Here is a 15,611-nt window from a genome sequence, read left to right on the forward strand (position 1 = left end):
AAGCTGGAATGAGGTAGATTGGAGTAAAATAGATTGTGGTAGGGGTGGAGTGAAGTGCAGTAGAGTTGGGTAGATTGGGGTAGACTGGAGTGGGGTAGATTGGAGCGGGTTAGATTGGGTGCAGTGGGGTAGATTGGAGTTGGGTAGAATATAGTGGGGTAGACTGGGGAGGAGTGGGGTAGATTGGAGTGGGGTAGATTGTAAAGAGGTAGAGTGGGGTAGACTGGCGTTGGGTAGAATGGAGTGGGGTAGAGTGGGGTGGAGTGGGGTAGATTGGAGTAAGGGAGATTGGGGTAGGGTAGAGAGAAGTGGGGTAGATTGGGGTGGTTGTGGATTGGATCGAGTGGGATAGATGGGGTAGAGTGGGGTAGACTTCGGTAGGCTGGGGTAGACTGGAGTGGGGTAGAGTTGGGTAGAATGGAATGGGGTAGGATTGGGGCAGTGTGCAGTGGAGCCAGGTAGCCGAGTCATGACACACATGCGCTCACATGGAAGAGCCGAAGTGATGTGTCGGTAAAAGGAAGCGCGGAACAGAAAACAAAGTCAAAGGTAGAAAACACAACACTAGTCAGAAAAAGATATAGAAAAGTTCTGTGAATCTCGGCGGACGGATACAAATTAAGTGGGATCAGTTGGGGGTGCAGACTCCGCTTCAAGCACCTTCACTGTATAGAATACGCACACGTGACCTAAAAAACACTTCCTCCACCAAGAAAGGAGTGGGGGCTGGGGGGAGGGGGGGGGGAGAGAGCACGGACCTCATACAGGGTACAAAGCCCCCCACTGTGAGTAACACTGCTCCAGACCCCCTTGTATCATCGCTGGGGGGGACAGAAATATTGGAGTCGGGGAGATGGGGGGAGGGACGCAGAGCGGATCACAGAGGGGCAGCAAACAAACCTCGCCCCTGAGGGTAACACTGTCTCCCCACCCCCAGCCTGAGCTCCTTGCAGTACAGGGTGCCAGTCTCTGTCCACACAGCGCTTCAGCGCCTGGTGGGGGCAGTAAGCGCTATATAATTACCCATAACCCACCTGTCTGCAGCCGCTCTGCCCCGAGCTTCAGGTATTTCTGCAGGTACTCGATGCACCGCCCCTCCAGGTAGTCCTTATATCGCTGGGCGATGCTCCTCTCCGAGTTCCATCGGTCCTGTGTGATCCTGGCCGCATCCATGGCCGCCGTGAAGGTCTGTCTGTCCTTGTCGAAGCTGAGGAAGTCGTGTCCGTCGAAGGCGTATTGAAAGAACGCCCCGACGGTGCCGTCATCCTGGAGCTCACAGCCGTACATCCACTGGACCATGTGGAGACCTGAGGGGGGGGAGAGGAGAGAGAGGGGTTGAGAGGAACAGACACCTGCAGGCTGAGGGGAGACACTACCACCCCCTCTGCCCCTCCCCCCCGTCGGCCCGGAGCTCACAGCCAGACATGTATTGAATAATGTGCAGACCTGAGGGGGGAGTGAGGGAGGGGTGGAGAGCACGAGGGGCAATCACCAGCACCCCTTTCCCCCCCCCCTCGATGGGGCCGCCACTGCAGGGAGGGGACACAAGAACCGCCCCACACCCGGAGCTCACGCCCAGAATCCTAGGGGACACCTGTGGGACCTGAGGGGGGAGAAAGAGTGGGGGCTGAGGGGAGGACATGGGGGAGAGCAGTGGAGAGATGCTGTCTGGGGGGGGGCAGCAATGATCGATCCGGGAGAGCAGAGGTGGAGTGGGAGCCTGAGGAGGGGGGACAGAGGGACGGGGGGACCCAAGAAAATCCTTCCCGCCCCCCCCCCCCACTCCATCAAAGCCGATCACCAGAGCTCAGCAAACACCACCCACAGCATGTGGAGAGGGGGGGGGGGTCATGAGGGCCTGAGGGGGGGGGGGCAGGGGGTCAGTCACGTTCAAGCCCAGAGAGACCGTAGACCCTCATAAAGACCCCAGTAATGAGGGAGAGGACTGGGGGTGGGGGGGCACTGGGGGGGGGGGGGCGTGGGAGGGGACAAAGATCTGAGTCTGGGCAGCACAGAGTGTGTCTGAGGGAGAGAGGCCCCTGGTTTGGGGGTCTTGTTACCCCCCCCTGCAGGCACAAACACCCCTCACAGCCTCTGCGCTTCAGAATGTTTTGCGTGACTGCGTCTGATGCCCCCTCTGCAGTCACTCGCCCCCCAAAGCACTGACCTGTCACACCTCACTCGGGCCGGTTCTCCACCCCTCCCCCCCTCCCCACCCAGTTAAGTTCGACCCACAACCACACTGGAGCCCCCCCTCCCGGCCGTTCCTCCAAACCCCCCCTCAACACCCAGATGCCCCTCACCCCCCTGTCTGCATGAGGCCCCCTCTCCCAGTGTCACGCGCTTCCGGTTGCCCGCTTCCCTCGGACACACTCCCCCCACCATGCCCCCCCCTGTCACTCACCCTGGGTCTGGTTGACTCGCTCCATCACGATCCTCACATCGGCCTTGAACACCTGCTCCGCTCCTCGGTTTCTCTCCGTGTTCCTCTCCCAGTACTGGGGGTCCTCGGCGGTGATCCGCTCCATCCAGGGGGCCCGGGGCTCCTCCCTCTGGCTCTCACTGGTGTAACCGGAGATAGGGATGTCATCCACGTACCCCACTGTGGAGAACTGGGGGACCCCGGGGAGGGGCCCCGAGAGGGACGAGTAGAAGTACCGGAGGGAGTGCGAGCCTGGGGAGAGAGAGAGAGAGAGGGGGGGTCAGAGGAGAGAGCGCCCCCCACATGAAAAACGTTCCAACCGCACCCCACACAACAGTGACCCACCACATGCATTATAAAGACACCCCTCAGTCCTCCACCCCCCCTCTACAGTGTACGTCACTCTTACAAATAAACAGGGCGACCCCAGGGCGGGGCCCCGAGAGGGTGGAGTAGAAACCTCTGAAAGAGTGTGAGCCTGGGGGGGAGAGAGGCACAGGGGGTCAGGTAAGGCTCTCAGGGAAGGGGGGTGTCAGCCCCGCACCAATAATACATATTCCCGGGCACCCCATCAACCCCCCCCCCTTCTGTCACTCATGTTCCTGATCTAAGAAATAGCCACTCTCTGCTGGGGTGGGGGAGGGGATCACCTCTCATAACAACCCTGCCCCGCGCGGCCACCCCTCCCTTTCACCCTCTTCAACACTGAGGGGGGGGGGGGGTTCTGGAGGATTCCACAGTCTGAGATGGTGATGACACCGCGGGCCTCTATTTACATAGCCACGCCCATTCCACGATATAACCACGCCCCTCAATGTTGATGCTGGGAGCCTTGGATTTATCTAACAACACCCCCACATCTCTTTGATCAGTGGAAGTGTAAGAAACCCCAAGAGAGCCTCCTACGAAAACCACTGTTCGACCCTGCAAGGGTTAAAGGGTGTGTGTGCCCTGCAATGCCTTTAACATAATGACTGCAGGTGAAGAAGCTAAATGCAGAGAACTTACTGAGATCGGTAAATAATACTTGGGGCCCCATAACTAGGGAGCAAGGTGTGACGGTACTAGGGGAGGAGTCACGAGGGGTGGAGTCATAAAAAAAAAAACTTTGACAACAGTTTATGCTTTTATTTTTTAATAACGCAGCCACAAGCACAAATGAGATAGTAAATATGTCTGGGTTAGGTGCCTGACACAGAGGCTGCGTTTTAAAATATCTCTTGGGGTTCAGGCACCTGCTGCAGTGATCTGTGTGCAAAGAAACTTTTAGGGGATAATAATACTGGCAAGATAGCTCTGGAGGTTAATGCACTTGCTGCAGTGATCTCTGTCTGACCAGCAATTTTTAGGGGATAATAATACTGTCAAGATAGCTCTGCAAAGAACTGTGCGCGCCCAGCAACATTTAAAGGATATTGGTACTGGCAAGATAGCTCTGGAAGTTAATGCACTTGCTGCAGAGATGTGCATGCCCACCTAGGAACTTTTAGGAGATAATAATACTGGCAAGATAACTCTGGTAGTTAATGCACATGCTACAAAGAACTGTGCACACTGCAACGTTTAAGGGGTAATAAATACTGGCAATATAACTCTGGAGGTTACTGCACTTGCTGCAGAGATCAGAGTGTCCCCAACAACTTTTAAAGGTTAATAATACTGGCAAGATAAGTCTGACGGTTAATGTACTTGCTGCAGAGATCTGTGTGTTGCCCAGTCACAGTTTTGACTCAAAGTAGCACAGAGGGTTACTGTGCCTGCGGCAAAGCACACTGCGTAACATGCAGACCACGATTTCTATTTGTAGGCCCAGCAACTACTATTGTCTACAGTGTATGCTACTCACACCGCAGAAGTAGGGACCCTGGGGAGGAGACCGAAGAAGGAGGAGAAGTAACGGAGGGAGCAGGAGCCTGGGGAGAAAGTGCACACCCATCCCCCCACATGCAATACATTCCCTCTGCACCCCCACACAGCACTGAACTCCCCTCCCCCCTCCTGGCTAACCTTCCAAATACAATGGGGGACCCCGAGGAGGGGCCAGAAAGGGAGGAGAACTACCGGAGGGAAACGAGCCTTGGAGGGGGTTACAAAGGGTCAGAGAACTGACCTCACTTAGGGGTTTGGGGGCAAAAAAAACATACCCCCCACAACATTCCCCTCCGTCATCAGGCATGTCCCTGACTCAAGAGGTGGGGGTGGGCGCGGGGGGGAGGGGGTTATACTTCACAAGGAGAGAGGTAGAAATGAGTGCAAGTCTGGGGGGGCGGACCAAAGACCTCGCATTATAGTCGCCCCCACGTGTGTAATACTACCCCTCCCACAACAACACTGCCCCCTCTCGCCGCGGCGTTCACCCCACCCTTTTCCGGTCTCTAAGCTTCCTTTGAGGGGTGGAACAAGAGCAAGGGGAGTGATGGGCGTGGGTGGGGGGGAAGATGGCGGGAGTTTGATTATTATCCGGTTCCATGTTCTGATGATACTGTAAAATCTCTATTTACATAACCACGCCCCTCTAACGCATCCCCACCAATCACATGGCCACACTCCTCAGCTCTGACCAAACTCCCCTTAATCTGTTAGAACAGAAGAGTAAGAACACCCTCCAAGTAGATAGAGAGCCCCCTCGGTAAACCACTCTCTTATCGACCCTGCAAGGATTAAAGGCAGAGTGCGCCCTGTTGTCCCTTTCACCCAATGCCTACAGGTGAAACAGATGAATGTACAGAGTTGGCATCGTAAAATAATACTCTGGGAACCCACACCTGGAGGTCAAGTTGAGATAGGGGAAAGGGGGTGGAGTCACAGGGCGGAGTCAAGAAAACCAGATTCTGGCAAATGTACGAATGCCTCTCCATCTGAGCGGGCAGGAGAAGGGTAAGAAACCATAAGCAGAGAGAGCCGCCTACTTAAACCACTCTCTTATCGACTCTGCAAGGATTAATGGCCGAGTGTGACCTGTTGTGCCTATAACCCAATGCCTGCAGGTGAAACAGCTGTATGTACAGAGCTGGAATCGGAAAATAACACTCCAGGAATTCCTAACGGGGGTGTCAAGGTGTAGCAGGGGAAATGGGGTGGTCAAGAGGGGCGGAGACATGAAAAGCAGAGTCTGACAGCCAACTTGTACATCTATTTTTTAAAAACCCAGCTGATCACAAAAAGGCAGCTTTTTAAAGATCTCCTGGGGTTAAGGCACCTGCTGCAGAAATGTGCCTCACCTCCCCACCCCCCACCCAACGAATCCTTATCTACGGTGCATGTTACTCCCAGAGAACTAGGGTGCCTTGGGGTGAGGGGCACAGAATAACCAGACACACTCCTGTCAAGTTTCCCAGGTCCAAGTGTGATGTGCTACTCTAGGTCAGATGTTTTATTTGAATTCTAGGACCTGTAAGCTTATTTTTTACAATATAAAACAGGACTACAAGTCCCAGAATTCAAAGGAAAAAACCTGGAATGCAGCAGCTCATCATACATGAACCTGGGAAACTTGGCAGGTTTGTGCGGGGTGGGGGAAAGGGGCAGAGACGGGAACTCATAGTGGAGAGGCAAGTCCCCCCCTCATATGTCACCCGCAGATGGGGGGGCAGCACAAATACCACACCCCTGCCAAGGACAACACTGCCCCCCACTCTTCTCTCCATTGTGTGCACTTAATTAACTCTGTCCCTTCCTACCACACACTGCCCCCCAGCGGATGCCTTCCCCCTCTCGTGCATGTCACGGGTCCAATACAACTTAGGTACAGCTATGGAGCTTAGGAGACCCCCTGGCCTACATCTCCAAAGCGCTCCCTGAAATACGGCCACGCCCACCCGGACCTTTAGGAGTCAGGGTGAACCCGATGATGAAGCATGAAACCAACAGGGTGTGTGAGGGTTAATTAACAGAAAGGAGTTGCCTCCTTTCCCGCATTTTAGCGGGGTACGCAACGTAAGCCTAATGTTGAGCCCGTTGGGTCTGGATATTTTAAGTTTGCTCCATTTTTCTTTGTTCCCCAGCCCACTCATAGTGTAGAGCACCCTGCACAGTCCTACATTAAGTCAGAATGCATCCGCTACAGATGAATTCTTGCCATTCAATATGTTATTTATAAGATCGCGCCCTGATGAAGGATAAGTTCATCTTTTGGTCACGTCCGAAACGCGCGTCAGAGCATTTCTGTCTAATATTGTATTATGATCAATTTCTGTACATTGGATTACGTTTACTGCATTATGTTTAATATGTACATCTGATTAATTTGAATATTGATTGAATTATTGTTGTTTCTAATCTTTGTGTAGGTCTCTTTTGAGTTGTATGCTTGTTGCTTATTTTTTGTACAGTTTGTGAGAGGTTGGCCTGGCATATGCTGTCCACTATTGTAGTGGGCCCCTTGCACCAGTCCAAACGACGGCTTATTGATGATAGGTAAAGACAACCTTAATAGAAAGCTATCCTAGTGGTAGGTGTGGAGAGCAGTCTTCAGGCTAAGTCTTGGGAGGAAGGTAAAGCAGCTTGTTTTAACAGTCTATAATCTCGTGAATGAGCAAATGAAAGGAGAACCACACTAAGGGGCAGATTTACTACAAAGTAACGCAGCGCGGTGCAGCAAGTCATTTTGCTGCGCCGTGCTGCGTTAGTTTGGAAAGCACAGAGATGAAACATATTTACAAGAATATGTCGCATCTCTGTGCTTCCCCCTGCGCTGGCACACAAACTGCAGCCATGCACCGGCGCAGGCACCCTTGCACCATGGTGCAAGGATGCCTCTGTTGTGGGGAGATGGTTTATGTGCAGGAAGGGGCCCCTTCCTGCACAAAAACAATCACAAGAGGCTCTTTCCTCTTTCAATGCGTGCTGTAGAATGCAGCACACATTGAAAGAGAAAAAACAAGGAGAAATGAAAACATTTCTCGTTGTTGCGCCTCGCTACGCAACCTCTAGGGGGGTGGCGTAGCATTCACACGCATCTCTAGATTTACGATTTCTCGTAAATCTGGAGATGTGTCTGTTCCATGGGTGTTGAGTGGGAACACCCACAGCAACACCCATGGAACGCCCCTTCAATGCACAGTGCTGCATGTTGAGGGGCCGTATTTATGAGGAGAGAAAAAGTCACGCAGGGTGGCTATTCCTCTCCTTCTAAATATGGAGGACCCCCCTGCACCACCAGTACGTCACGAAAAGTGACATAGTGGTGGCGCAGGGGGCTTGTAAATCTGCCCCCAGGTATCAATATAAATGTATTCTAAACACATGCCACTAGTCTCTTTATGCGGCTATAGGCAAAAGTACATAAGGAAAACTTAACAGCACACAGTAAATTAGCACAATATACATTGAGCCCTAGGGCGTACCAAACCATATTTCAAGAAAGTGGTATAAGAACAACGACTTGCATAGATATGAGGCCTAGAGCCTGTAGAACCACTGAGGTCACCACGAACCACCCAGGAGTGTGACACAGGGGACCCAAGGGGGACGCGTGCAGTGTCTAAACACAGCCACTAATAACCATTAACTTCTATGGGGAAAGTCGCGGTTGGAAAAGTACAGCTAAAGGACACTTAGAAGAGGACTTGGAGCAAACCCCATTAGAACTAGGAGGTTCTAGAGTCAACACCCACGGGAATACCGGAGTACTCGAATTACCTCAGCCAGGGAAGCCGGGTGCATAGGTGTCTTTTCGTGTTGGGTTTCGTCGTCGATTTCAATGCCGACCTGCTGCAAAGTGCTGCTGGCGTCCAAGTGGAAAGTGTCCGGAGGGATCCAAGCCTGGATCGGAGATGTAAAGAACCTGAAAGCAGAGGGGACAGAGTCTGGGTCATTTGCCAGTGCCCAGGAAGGCGACAAGAAGATGCCAGCCGACGTCAGGTGATTTCGGGTGAAGGTGAAGCATGACTCTTCAGCCACGAGGTCCCGGAGATGTCGACGATGGCCCGGAGCTGGATTTGAGCTGTCCCACGAAGGATGTCGAGTGTTGCGGTGTCGGTGCTCGATTGGACCCAACAAGCCTTGGCAACAGCAACCCACGCAGAAAGCAGAGATCGGCTTTGGTGCAGACCAGCTAGGTCTGGGAGACTCACCTCTTGGTAGGGAGTCAGGGCACGTCTGGAGCAACCAGGGAAGCCCAAGGAAAAGTTGAGTTACCTTCGAGGGGACCCACCAGTCAACGGACGAGGGATCGCGAAGGAGCCTAGAGCGGAAATGCAATAAGCAGGCCCACAGAACACTCGTGGAGTGTAGGCCCACAATCTTGGGTGCAGATGATGCTCGGGGCTTGGGCTACAAGTAACCCAAAGCTTCAGGAAAGCTCCGGAAGTCAATGCACTTAGCAAATGTGCACGTGTCAGGAGTTCTGGTTCCACGTCACTCGTTCAGGCTGGGGGTCTCAGCTTTGCTGGGGACTCGGGTCGGCCTTAGAGAAGTCTGGAAATCCTCTTCCTGGACTGCAGGTACTTCAGAGTCCGGCGGGAGCTTCGAAGATGCAGACAGGCAAATGCTTTGTTGGTGCCTGTCTGAACAGGGGAGTCACTCCTTGACCCCAAGGGAGAATCTTCCGTCTTCTAGTCGAAATAGAATGTCGAAGTTCCAGGATATCTGTTGCAGAGTTTTTTGTGCAGGTGTAATCTGAAGTCCTAAGGACTGGGGTCCAATACTTATACTAAGATAGGGCGTTGGACATACTCTGGGAACCCACCTATGGGAGGGTCTGGGAAGAGGGGTGGTTACACCCATTCCCTTTGTCCAGTTTCGCGCCAGAGCAGGGGCTGCATGAACTGGGATATGCACAGGGACACCAAGTGGGCTCCCAGCACTGTCTTAAAAGCATTCACTTGGTGCTCCCACCCAGCCCCAATACACTAAAGCCTGTCTGGGCAGGTGGTTACACCTCCCTGTGACAGGAAACCTATGGTCCAGGCCTCCCCTGCCGGAGTTTCGTCCAGCAGCAGGAGGTCAGACCCGTGTCTGTGGCTGTAGCATCCATTTTGTGATGCTAGGTTTCGTTTAAACTATTAGCGGTCAGACCAGTGTGTACATGTCTCTCCCTCTAGAAGGGTGGGATTCTACCCCCGCCACCGGGACTGGCGGGTGGGTAGGATTCCAAAGTGTTCGACATGAAAAACGACAAGTTTCGATGCAGCATTCCAAAGTTAAGCATTTAACGCGAGGTTATAAGGCACTTAAGAGTATATGGTCTAGCTGCATCACAGAACAGCCTCAGATAATTTCCATTTTTTCAATTTTTTTGCATTTATATAGCGCGTAAGTCACCCGAAGTTCTCAGAGCGCTTGCAGAAAAAAAAAACTCCCAGCAGATGACCCAAAGCAGAGCACATGGCAGGGCTAGAAAAGCCAGTTTTTTAACTGTCTGAGGAACCTCAGGTAATCGGGTTCTATCCTGATCTGGAGGGGCAGGGAGTTCCAGGCTTCAGGGGCAGTTTTACTAAATGCCCTGTCGCCATTTCTGACTCTGCGTACCCTAGGGACAGTTAAAAGAGACTTACCGGATGATCTAAGCGTTCTTGCCGGATTATGGGCCTTGAGTTTTTGTTCCAAATATGTTGGACTGTGACCATTGATGGTTTTATGGACCAGGCAGCATAATTTAAACTTTATACGCTTTTGTATTGGGAGCCAGTGTAGGGTTTTTAAGCAGGGCAATGACGCGGTGCGAGAAGGTAGGTCAAGCACCAGCCTTGCAGCAGTGTTCTGAAGGACCTGTAGACGGGCCATGAGCGTAGTGTTTATCGAGGATAGAAGTGCGTTCTCATAGTCAATCCTGCTGACAATGAGTCCCTGTACTATGGGCATGCGAGGTGAGAGGGGAATCCATTTAAAGATTTTCCTCAAACTCCGCATGAGGCCAAAGGCAGTGCGTACTACTTTGCTTATGTGATCAGACATGGACAGCTCATTGTCGATTGTTACCCCAAGATTCCTCACAGAGGGTTTGGGCTAGGGGCATGGACCAAGAGAGGCTGGCCACCAATCTTCTGACCAGATTTTATCGGCCCGTCCAAATAACATAACCTCCGTCTTGCCCGTATTCATCATTAGAAAGTTCCTGGTCATCCAATCGTGAATGTCTACCATGCATTTTTTGAATCTCAGTTTGGTTTCGTCTGGGTTCTGTTTGATTGTGATCAGTATTTGGGTGTCATCTGCGTAGGACACGGTTCCAAAACCGTGTGCTCGAATGACCTTTGCAAGGGGGGACACATACAGGTTAAAGAGCGTAGGGCCCAGTATTGACCCCTGAGGGACACCCTTGTCATTGTCATGGAAGTCGGAGGAGTGAGCACCAACTTGGACATTGGACCGCCTGTTGGACAAATAGCTTTTTATCCAGTGTAGTACAGAGCCCTCGACACCAGCCTCAGCAAGACGCTCTAAAAGAATGAGATGCGAGATGGTGTCGAAGGCTGAGGATAAATCGAGCAAGACCAGTATGGCAGACTGGTTGGAATCTAGTGTCATTCTTACATTGTCGATAATTTCTGGCAGGGCAGTTTCGGTGCTATAGGATGCCCTGAAACCTGACTGGGATGGGTCCAAGAGCTTGTTGGTCTCGAGGTATGTTATGAGTTGTTTATTTATTAAGGACTCCATAATCTTCCCAAATAGGGGGAGGAGGGAGATAGGCCGATAGTTAGGAGTGATTTTGGATCCGCCGAGGTTTTTTTAAGATTGGTCTTATTACTGCCTCCTTCCAATGTGATGGGACAGAAGAATGTAGTAGGGACTGATTAAAGTTTTTTGTTAGGGCAGAGATCAAGACAGGAGCTATTTTTGATAGGATTTGAGGGGATGCAGGGTCTTCAGGGGCCCCGGACTTCATTTTGTACAGGGTTAACTCAACCTCTGTTTTTGAGCAAGGTGAAAATTCCCTTTGTGTGGCAATGCAATTGTTGGGGTCCCTGCAGCTGTTGTTGGGCGAGATTATGGCCTGGCATATAGGAGGTGGCTGAGGGAAGAGTTTGTGAATGTCATTGATTTTATCGTGAAAGTACGAGGCCACAGAGTCCACCCATTCTTTTGATTCGTTGAGTGGCTGCTGATAAGCAGGAAGATTAGTGAATTCTTTTACTATGCTGTAAAGCTCTCTCTGTGAGTGGGCTGCCTGTGTTATCCTGTTACCAAGGTACACTTTTTTTGCCTCGGCGATTCCTTTCATATACTGCCTGTGTGCTGCCGTATACTGTTCCCTATCTCTTAGATCTTTAGTTTGACGCCTTTTCCTTTCTAATACCCTGACCGAGTGTTTGATTTGCTCCAGATCCGGCGTGAGCCAGGGTGAGTTTTTTGTAGGAGGCCTGGATGCTCGTGCCGGGGCAATGCAAGCTAACGCCGAAGTAATTGCGGATTCCAGCTCCTTAGCTGCTATGTTAGGGTCAGTTTTATCAGTGATGGTTGGAGGGGAAAAGTGCGCAGAGAAGGAGTCTGAAGTGATCTTATTCCATGGTCTACTCAGTTTCACTTGAGTGTTTTTTCGGAGTTCGACCTGGGAGCCAGTGATATCAAATTTTATAAGAAAGTGATCAGTCCAAAGGAGTGGATCAATCTGCTTGATCACAACTTTTGGAGAGTTCGTACATATAAGATCTAATGCATGTCCAGCAGTGTGCGTTGGGCCTGTCGAAAGTAGGCGTAGCTGTAAGGCCTCAAAGCTAGTGATTAGGTCTGTAGTGCAGGGGTCAAGAGTTTGGTCAAGATGATAATTAATAACTCCTAACAAGAGGAAGTTCCCTGTGGCTAGAGCGTAGGGTGCTATTGCTTCAACTAGCTTTTCCACAAAATGGGTTTTGGCTCCTGGGGGTCTATAGATAAGAGCCGAATAGATTCCGAAAGCTGCAGAGGGGCCCAGCTCATGCATGGGCACCCTCTCACACAAAACCAAGCACTCTGCCTTCAGGATTGTCAAGGCCTGCCATAGGAGTGACTTATAGGTTTACATGTGTCAGCGATTAAAGGTAGATATAGGAAACCTATATCTCAGTATGGGGTTCATGCACCACCTTACCCAGGCTTCAGTAGCAGACCTGTGGTGTCATTATGGAATGCTCCCCAGGGGTGGCATAATACATACTGCAGCCCCGGGTAGGCCTCTGGGGTATCTATGCCCTTGGTACCTAAGGTACCATATACTAGGGACTCACAAGGGTACCCCAGTAACCAAACTGGAGTGTACCTAAAGTACATGCCATCATTTCAGAGAGGATGCAGCTAGGCTGGGGTCCTGGATAGCAGGATCCCAGCCAAACTAATTCAAAAACCATCATAACACCAGTATAAAAGTGGGGGTAACCATGCAGTCAGATTCCACCTTCCTACAGAACCGGCCCCCAAACGAAAGGAGATACGGCTAACCTTCCCCAGTTGAGCCTATATTGAGTAAGTGGCCATATAAGGAAGTACCTGCACCAGCATGGTGACCCCCTGTCTTATGGTCCACTAAGCAACCCCTCACCCTAAGGGTATCACAGGGTCTCCACCATGGGGAATCACTAACTGTGGGGTGTTTTGGTAAAGTAAAAGGCTGGTGAGGTGTCTGAGTGGGGAAGTGAGGCCCTAATAAGGTTGGTCTCAGCTTCCTCAGATCACTAGTCACCATGGATGCCCTTCTTTAAATGACTGAGTTACATTTTGTTCTAAGGGTCAACCTCTGGCTGACTACAGCTGGGGGTTGCGTCCCTTTGGGTGGAACACTGGAGGGACATGGTAGGTTTGGAACCACTGGGTTCCAGGTTTGCCTTGGCGCAACAGAGTCCATCTGGGGTGGTCCCTATTCAATGTCAAAAGGGATCCTCAGAGGGTTGAGGAATTTTCACCTGGCAAGGGCTACTAGACTGGGTGCCCCTAATTTGTTGATGGGGGTGATGGGGGGGGGGGTTGACAGGGAGCCTTGTGGGGTTTACTGACCTCCCTCACCTCAGCAGCACTGGGCTGACCGAGGCAGGATAGAGAGGGGCAGGTGACCTGCTCCAGACTGGGTCCCACCTTGGAAGGGTCCACTGCCATCAGGGGTTCTGCCAGGCCAGGGATGACTATCTCTGTGGCAGTTCCTTCACAAGGGGCAGCGGCGTTACTAGGGTTGGTATCACCCAGTGCGGTAACTCATGGTGTCACCCGTGCGGTCCGCACCCACCTAGTGACGCCACTGCATGCGGAGACTCAATCCGGCTCTTCAGCTGCGAAGTCGGCAGCTCTGACCATTACGCCACACCCCCCTCACACACTTTCATGGTTAGTAATTGGTTCTGTTTTAGGTGGCGCTAACAGAAGAAATGCGCTGGAGCATGCTGCCTCCTGATGCGAGCCCCAGCACTTTTTTTTGTGTGCAAATTACCCACTAATAGTAAATCCTCCTTTCCTCGAATATTTGAGGTATTTCTGTGCCTCTTCTCCGAGGTAGGGCGAGGCTTTGACGTACAGGCACTGTCCGGGGGAGGGAAGAGCACGGGCGGAAGGGGAGCTCGAATGGTTCGACCATTGGCTGCGGTGTTTACTTGCTGTGGGTGGGGAACCTGATGGCTCTCGCTGGCAGTAATCTTGACTCACCTGTGAGACAGGAGCGAGTAATTATGGCCTTGAGCAGGCAGTCTGGCGCTGTGTGCGATTTCAGGTTACAGCAGAGGTCTTCAAACTTTTTGATGCCGAGACCCCCTTGTAAAACCTTTTTAGGCGTAAGGACCCCCTTACGACAAAAGATTCTAGAAACTGGTACTCCTCATCATCAACAACTATCGACAACCATAAATGCGCCTGTTAGACCATCACATCCATCCATCCATCATTCATCCACCCACACTTTCACACACCATCCATCCTTCATCCATCCACCCTTTCATCCTTCCATCCATACGTCCATCCTTTACCTATCCACCCATCTGTTCATCCACCCACCTTTTCACACATCCATCCATCATTCATCCATGCAACCTTTTACCCATCCATCCATACATCCATCCTTCATCCATCCACCCTTTCATCCTTCCATCCATACATCCATCCACCATTTCACCTATCCATCCATCCACCCTTTCATTATTCCATCCATACATCCATCCACCCTTTCATCCATACATCCATCCTTCATCCACCCACCCTTTCATCCATCCATCCACCCATCATTCATCCCCCCCACCTTTTCACACATCCATCCATGCATCCATCATTCATCCACGCAACCTTTTATCCACCCATACATCCATCCTTCATCCATCTACCTTTTTGTCCTTCCATCCATACATACATCCTTCATCCATCCACCCTTTCATCCATCCATCCTTCATCCATCCACCTACCCTTTCATCCATCCATCCATCCATCCACCCATCATTCATCCCCCACCTTTTCACACATCCATCCATACATCCATCCTTCATCCAGCCACCCTTTCATCCATCCATTCACCCATCATTCATCCACCCATTCACCCATCATTCATCCACCCACCTTTTCACACATCCATCATTCATCCATGCAACCTTTTTATCCATCCATACATCCATCCTTCATCCATCTACCTTTTTGTCCTTCCATCCATACATACATCCTTCATCCATCCACCCTTTCATCCATCCATCCACCCACCCACCCTTTCATCCATCATTCATCCATGCAACCTTGTATCCATCCATACATCCATCCTTCATCCATCTACCCTTTTGTCCATCCATCCATACATACATCCTTCATCCATCCACCCTTTCATCCATCCATCCACCCACCTTTTCACACATCCATCCATCCTTCATCCATCCATCCACCCTTTCATCTTTACATCCATCCACTCATCATTCATCCACCCACCTTTTCACACATCCATCCAGCCACCCTTTCATCTTTACATCCATCCACTCATCATTCATCCACCCACCTTTTCACACACCCACCTTTTCACACATCCATCCATTCATCCATCCATCCACCCTTTCATCTTTACATCCATCCACTCATCATTCATCAACCCACCTTTTCACACATCCATCTATTCATCCTTACATCCACCCATCCATCCTTCATCCTTCCTTCCATCCATCCATCCATCCATCCATCCATCCATCCACCCACCCTTCATCCTTCCATCCACACATACATCCATCCTTCATCCACCCACCTTTTCTGTGCCTCTCTCATGGGGGTGGGGTCAATATCTCTCTGCGTCTTCTTCCTTCTTCTTCCTCTCTCATGGGAG

At 51.3% G+C, this 15,611-nt stretch overlaps 1 protein-coding gene across 2 annotated transcripts in view; it reads right to left on the minus strand.

The window, feature by feature from the left end:
* The window catches only part of LOC144754046 (H-2 class I histocompatibility antigen, Q10 alpha chain-like), a 187,638-nt gene that overhangs the window by 108,947 nt on the left and 63,080 nt on the right, over nt 1-15,611 (minus strand). For both annotated transcript variants that reach the window (XR_013594635.1, XM_078641558.1), the window contains exons 2-3: nt 2,405-2,674; nt 1,035-1,307 (exon numbers count right to left, since the gene is read on the minus strand). Coding sequence is in view for 1 of the 2 variants with exons in the window: in XM_078641558.1 (XP_078497684.1) it covers nt 1,035-1,307; nt 2,405-2,674 (543 nt within the window). In the remaining variant the exon portion in view is untranslated. The remainder of the gene's footprint in view (nt 1-1,034; nt 1,308-2,404; nt 2,675-15,611) is intronic.

The sequence above is a fragment of the Lissotriton helveticus genome, chromosome 5_1 (assembly GCF_964261635.1).
Source record: "Lissotriton helveticus chromosome 5_1, aLisHel1.1, whole genome shotgun sequence".
NCBI classification, from domain to species: Eukaryota; Metazoa; Chordata; class Amphibia; order Caudata; family Salamandridae; genus Lissotriton; species Lissotriton helveticus.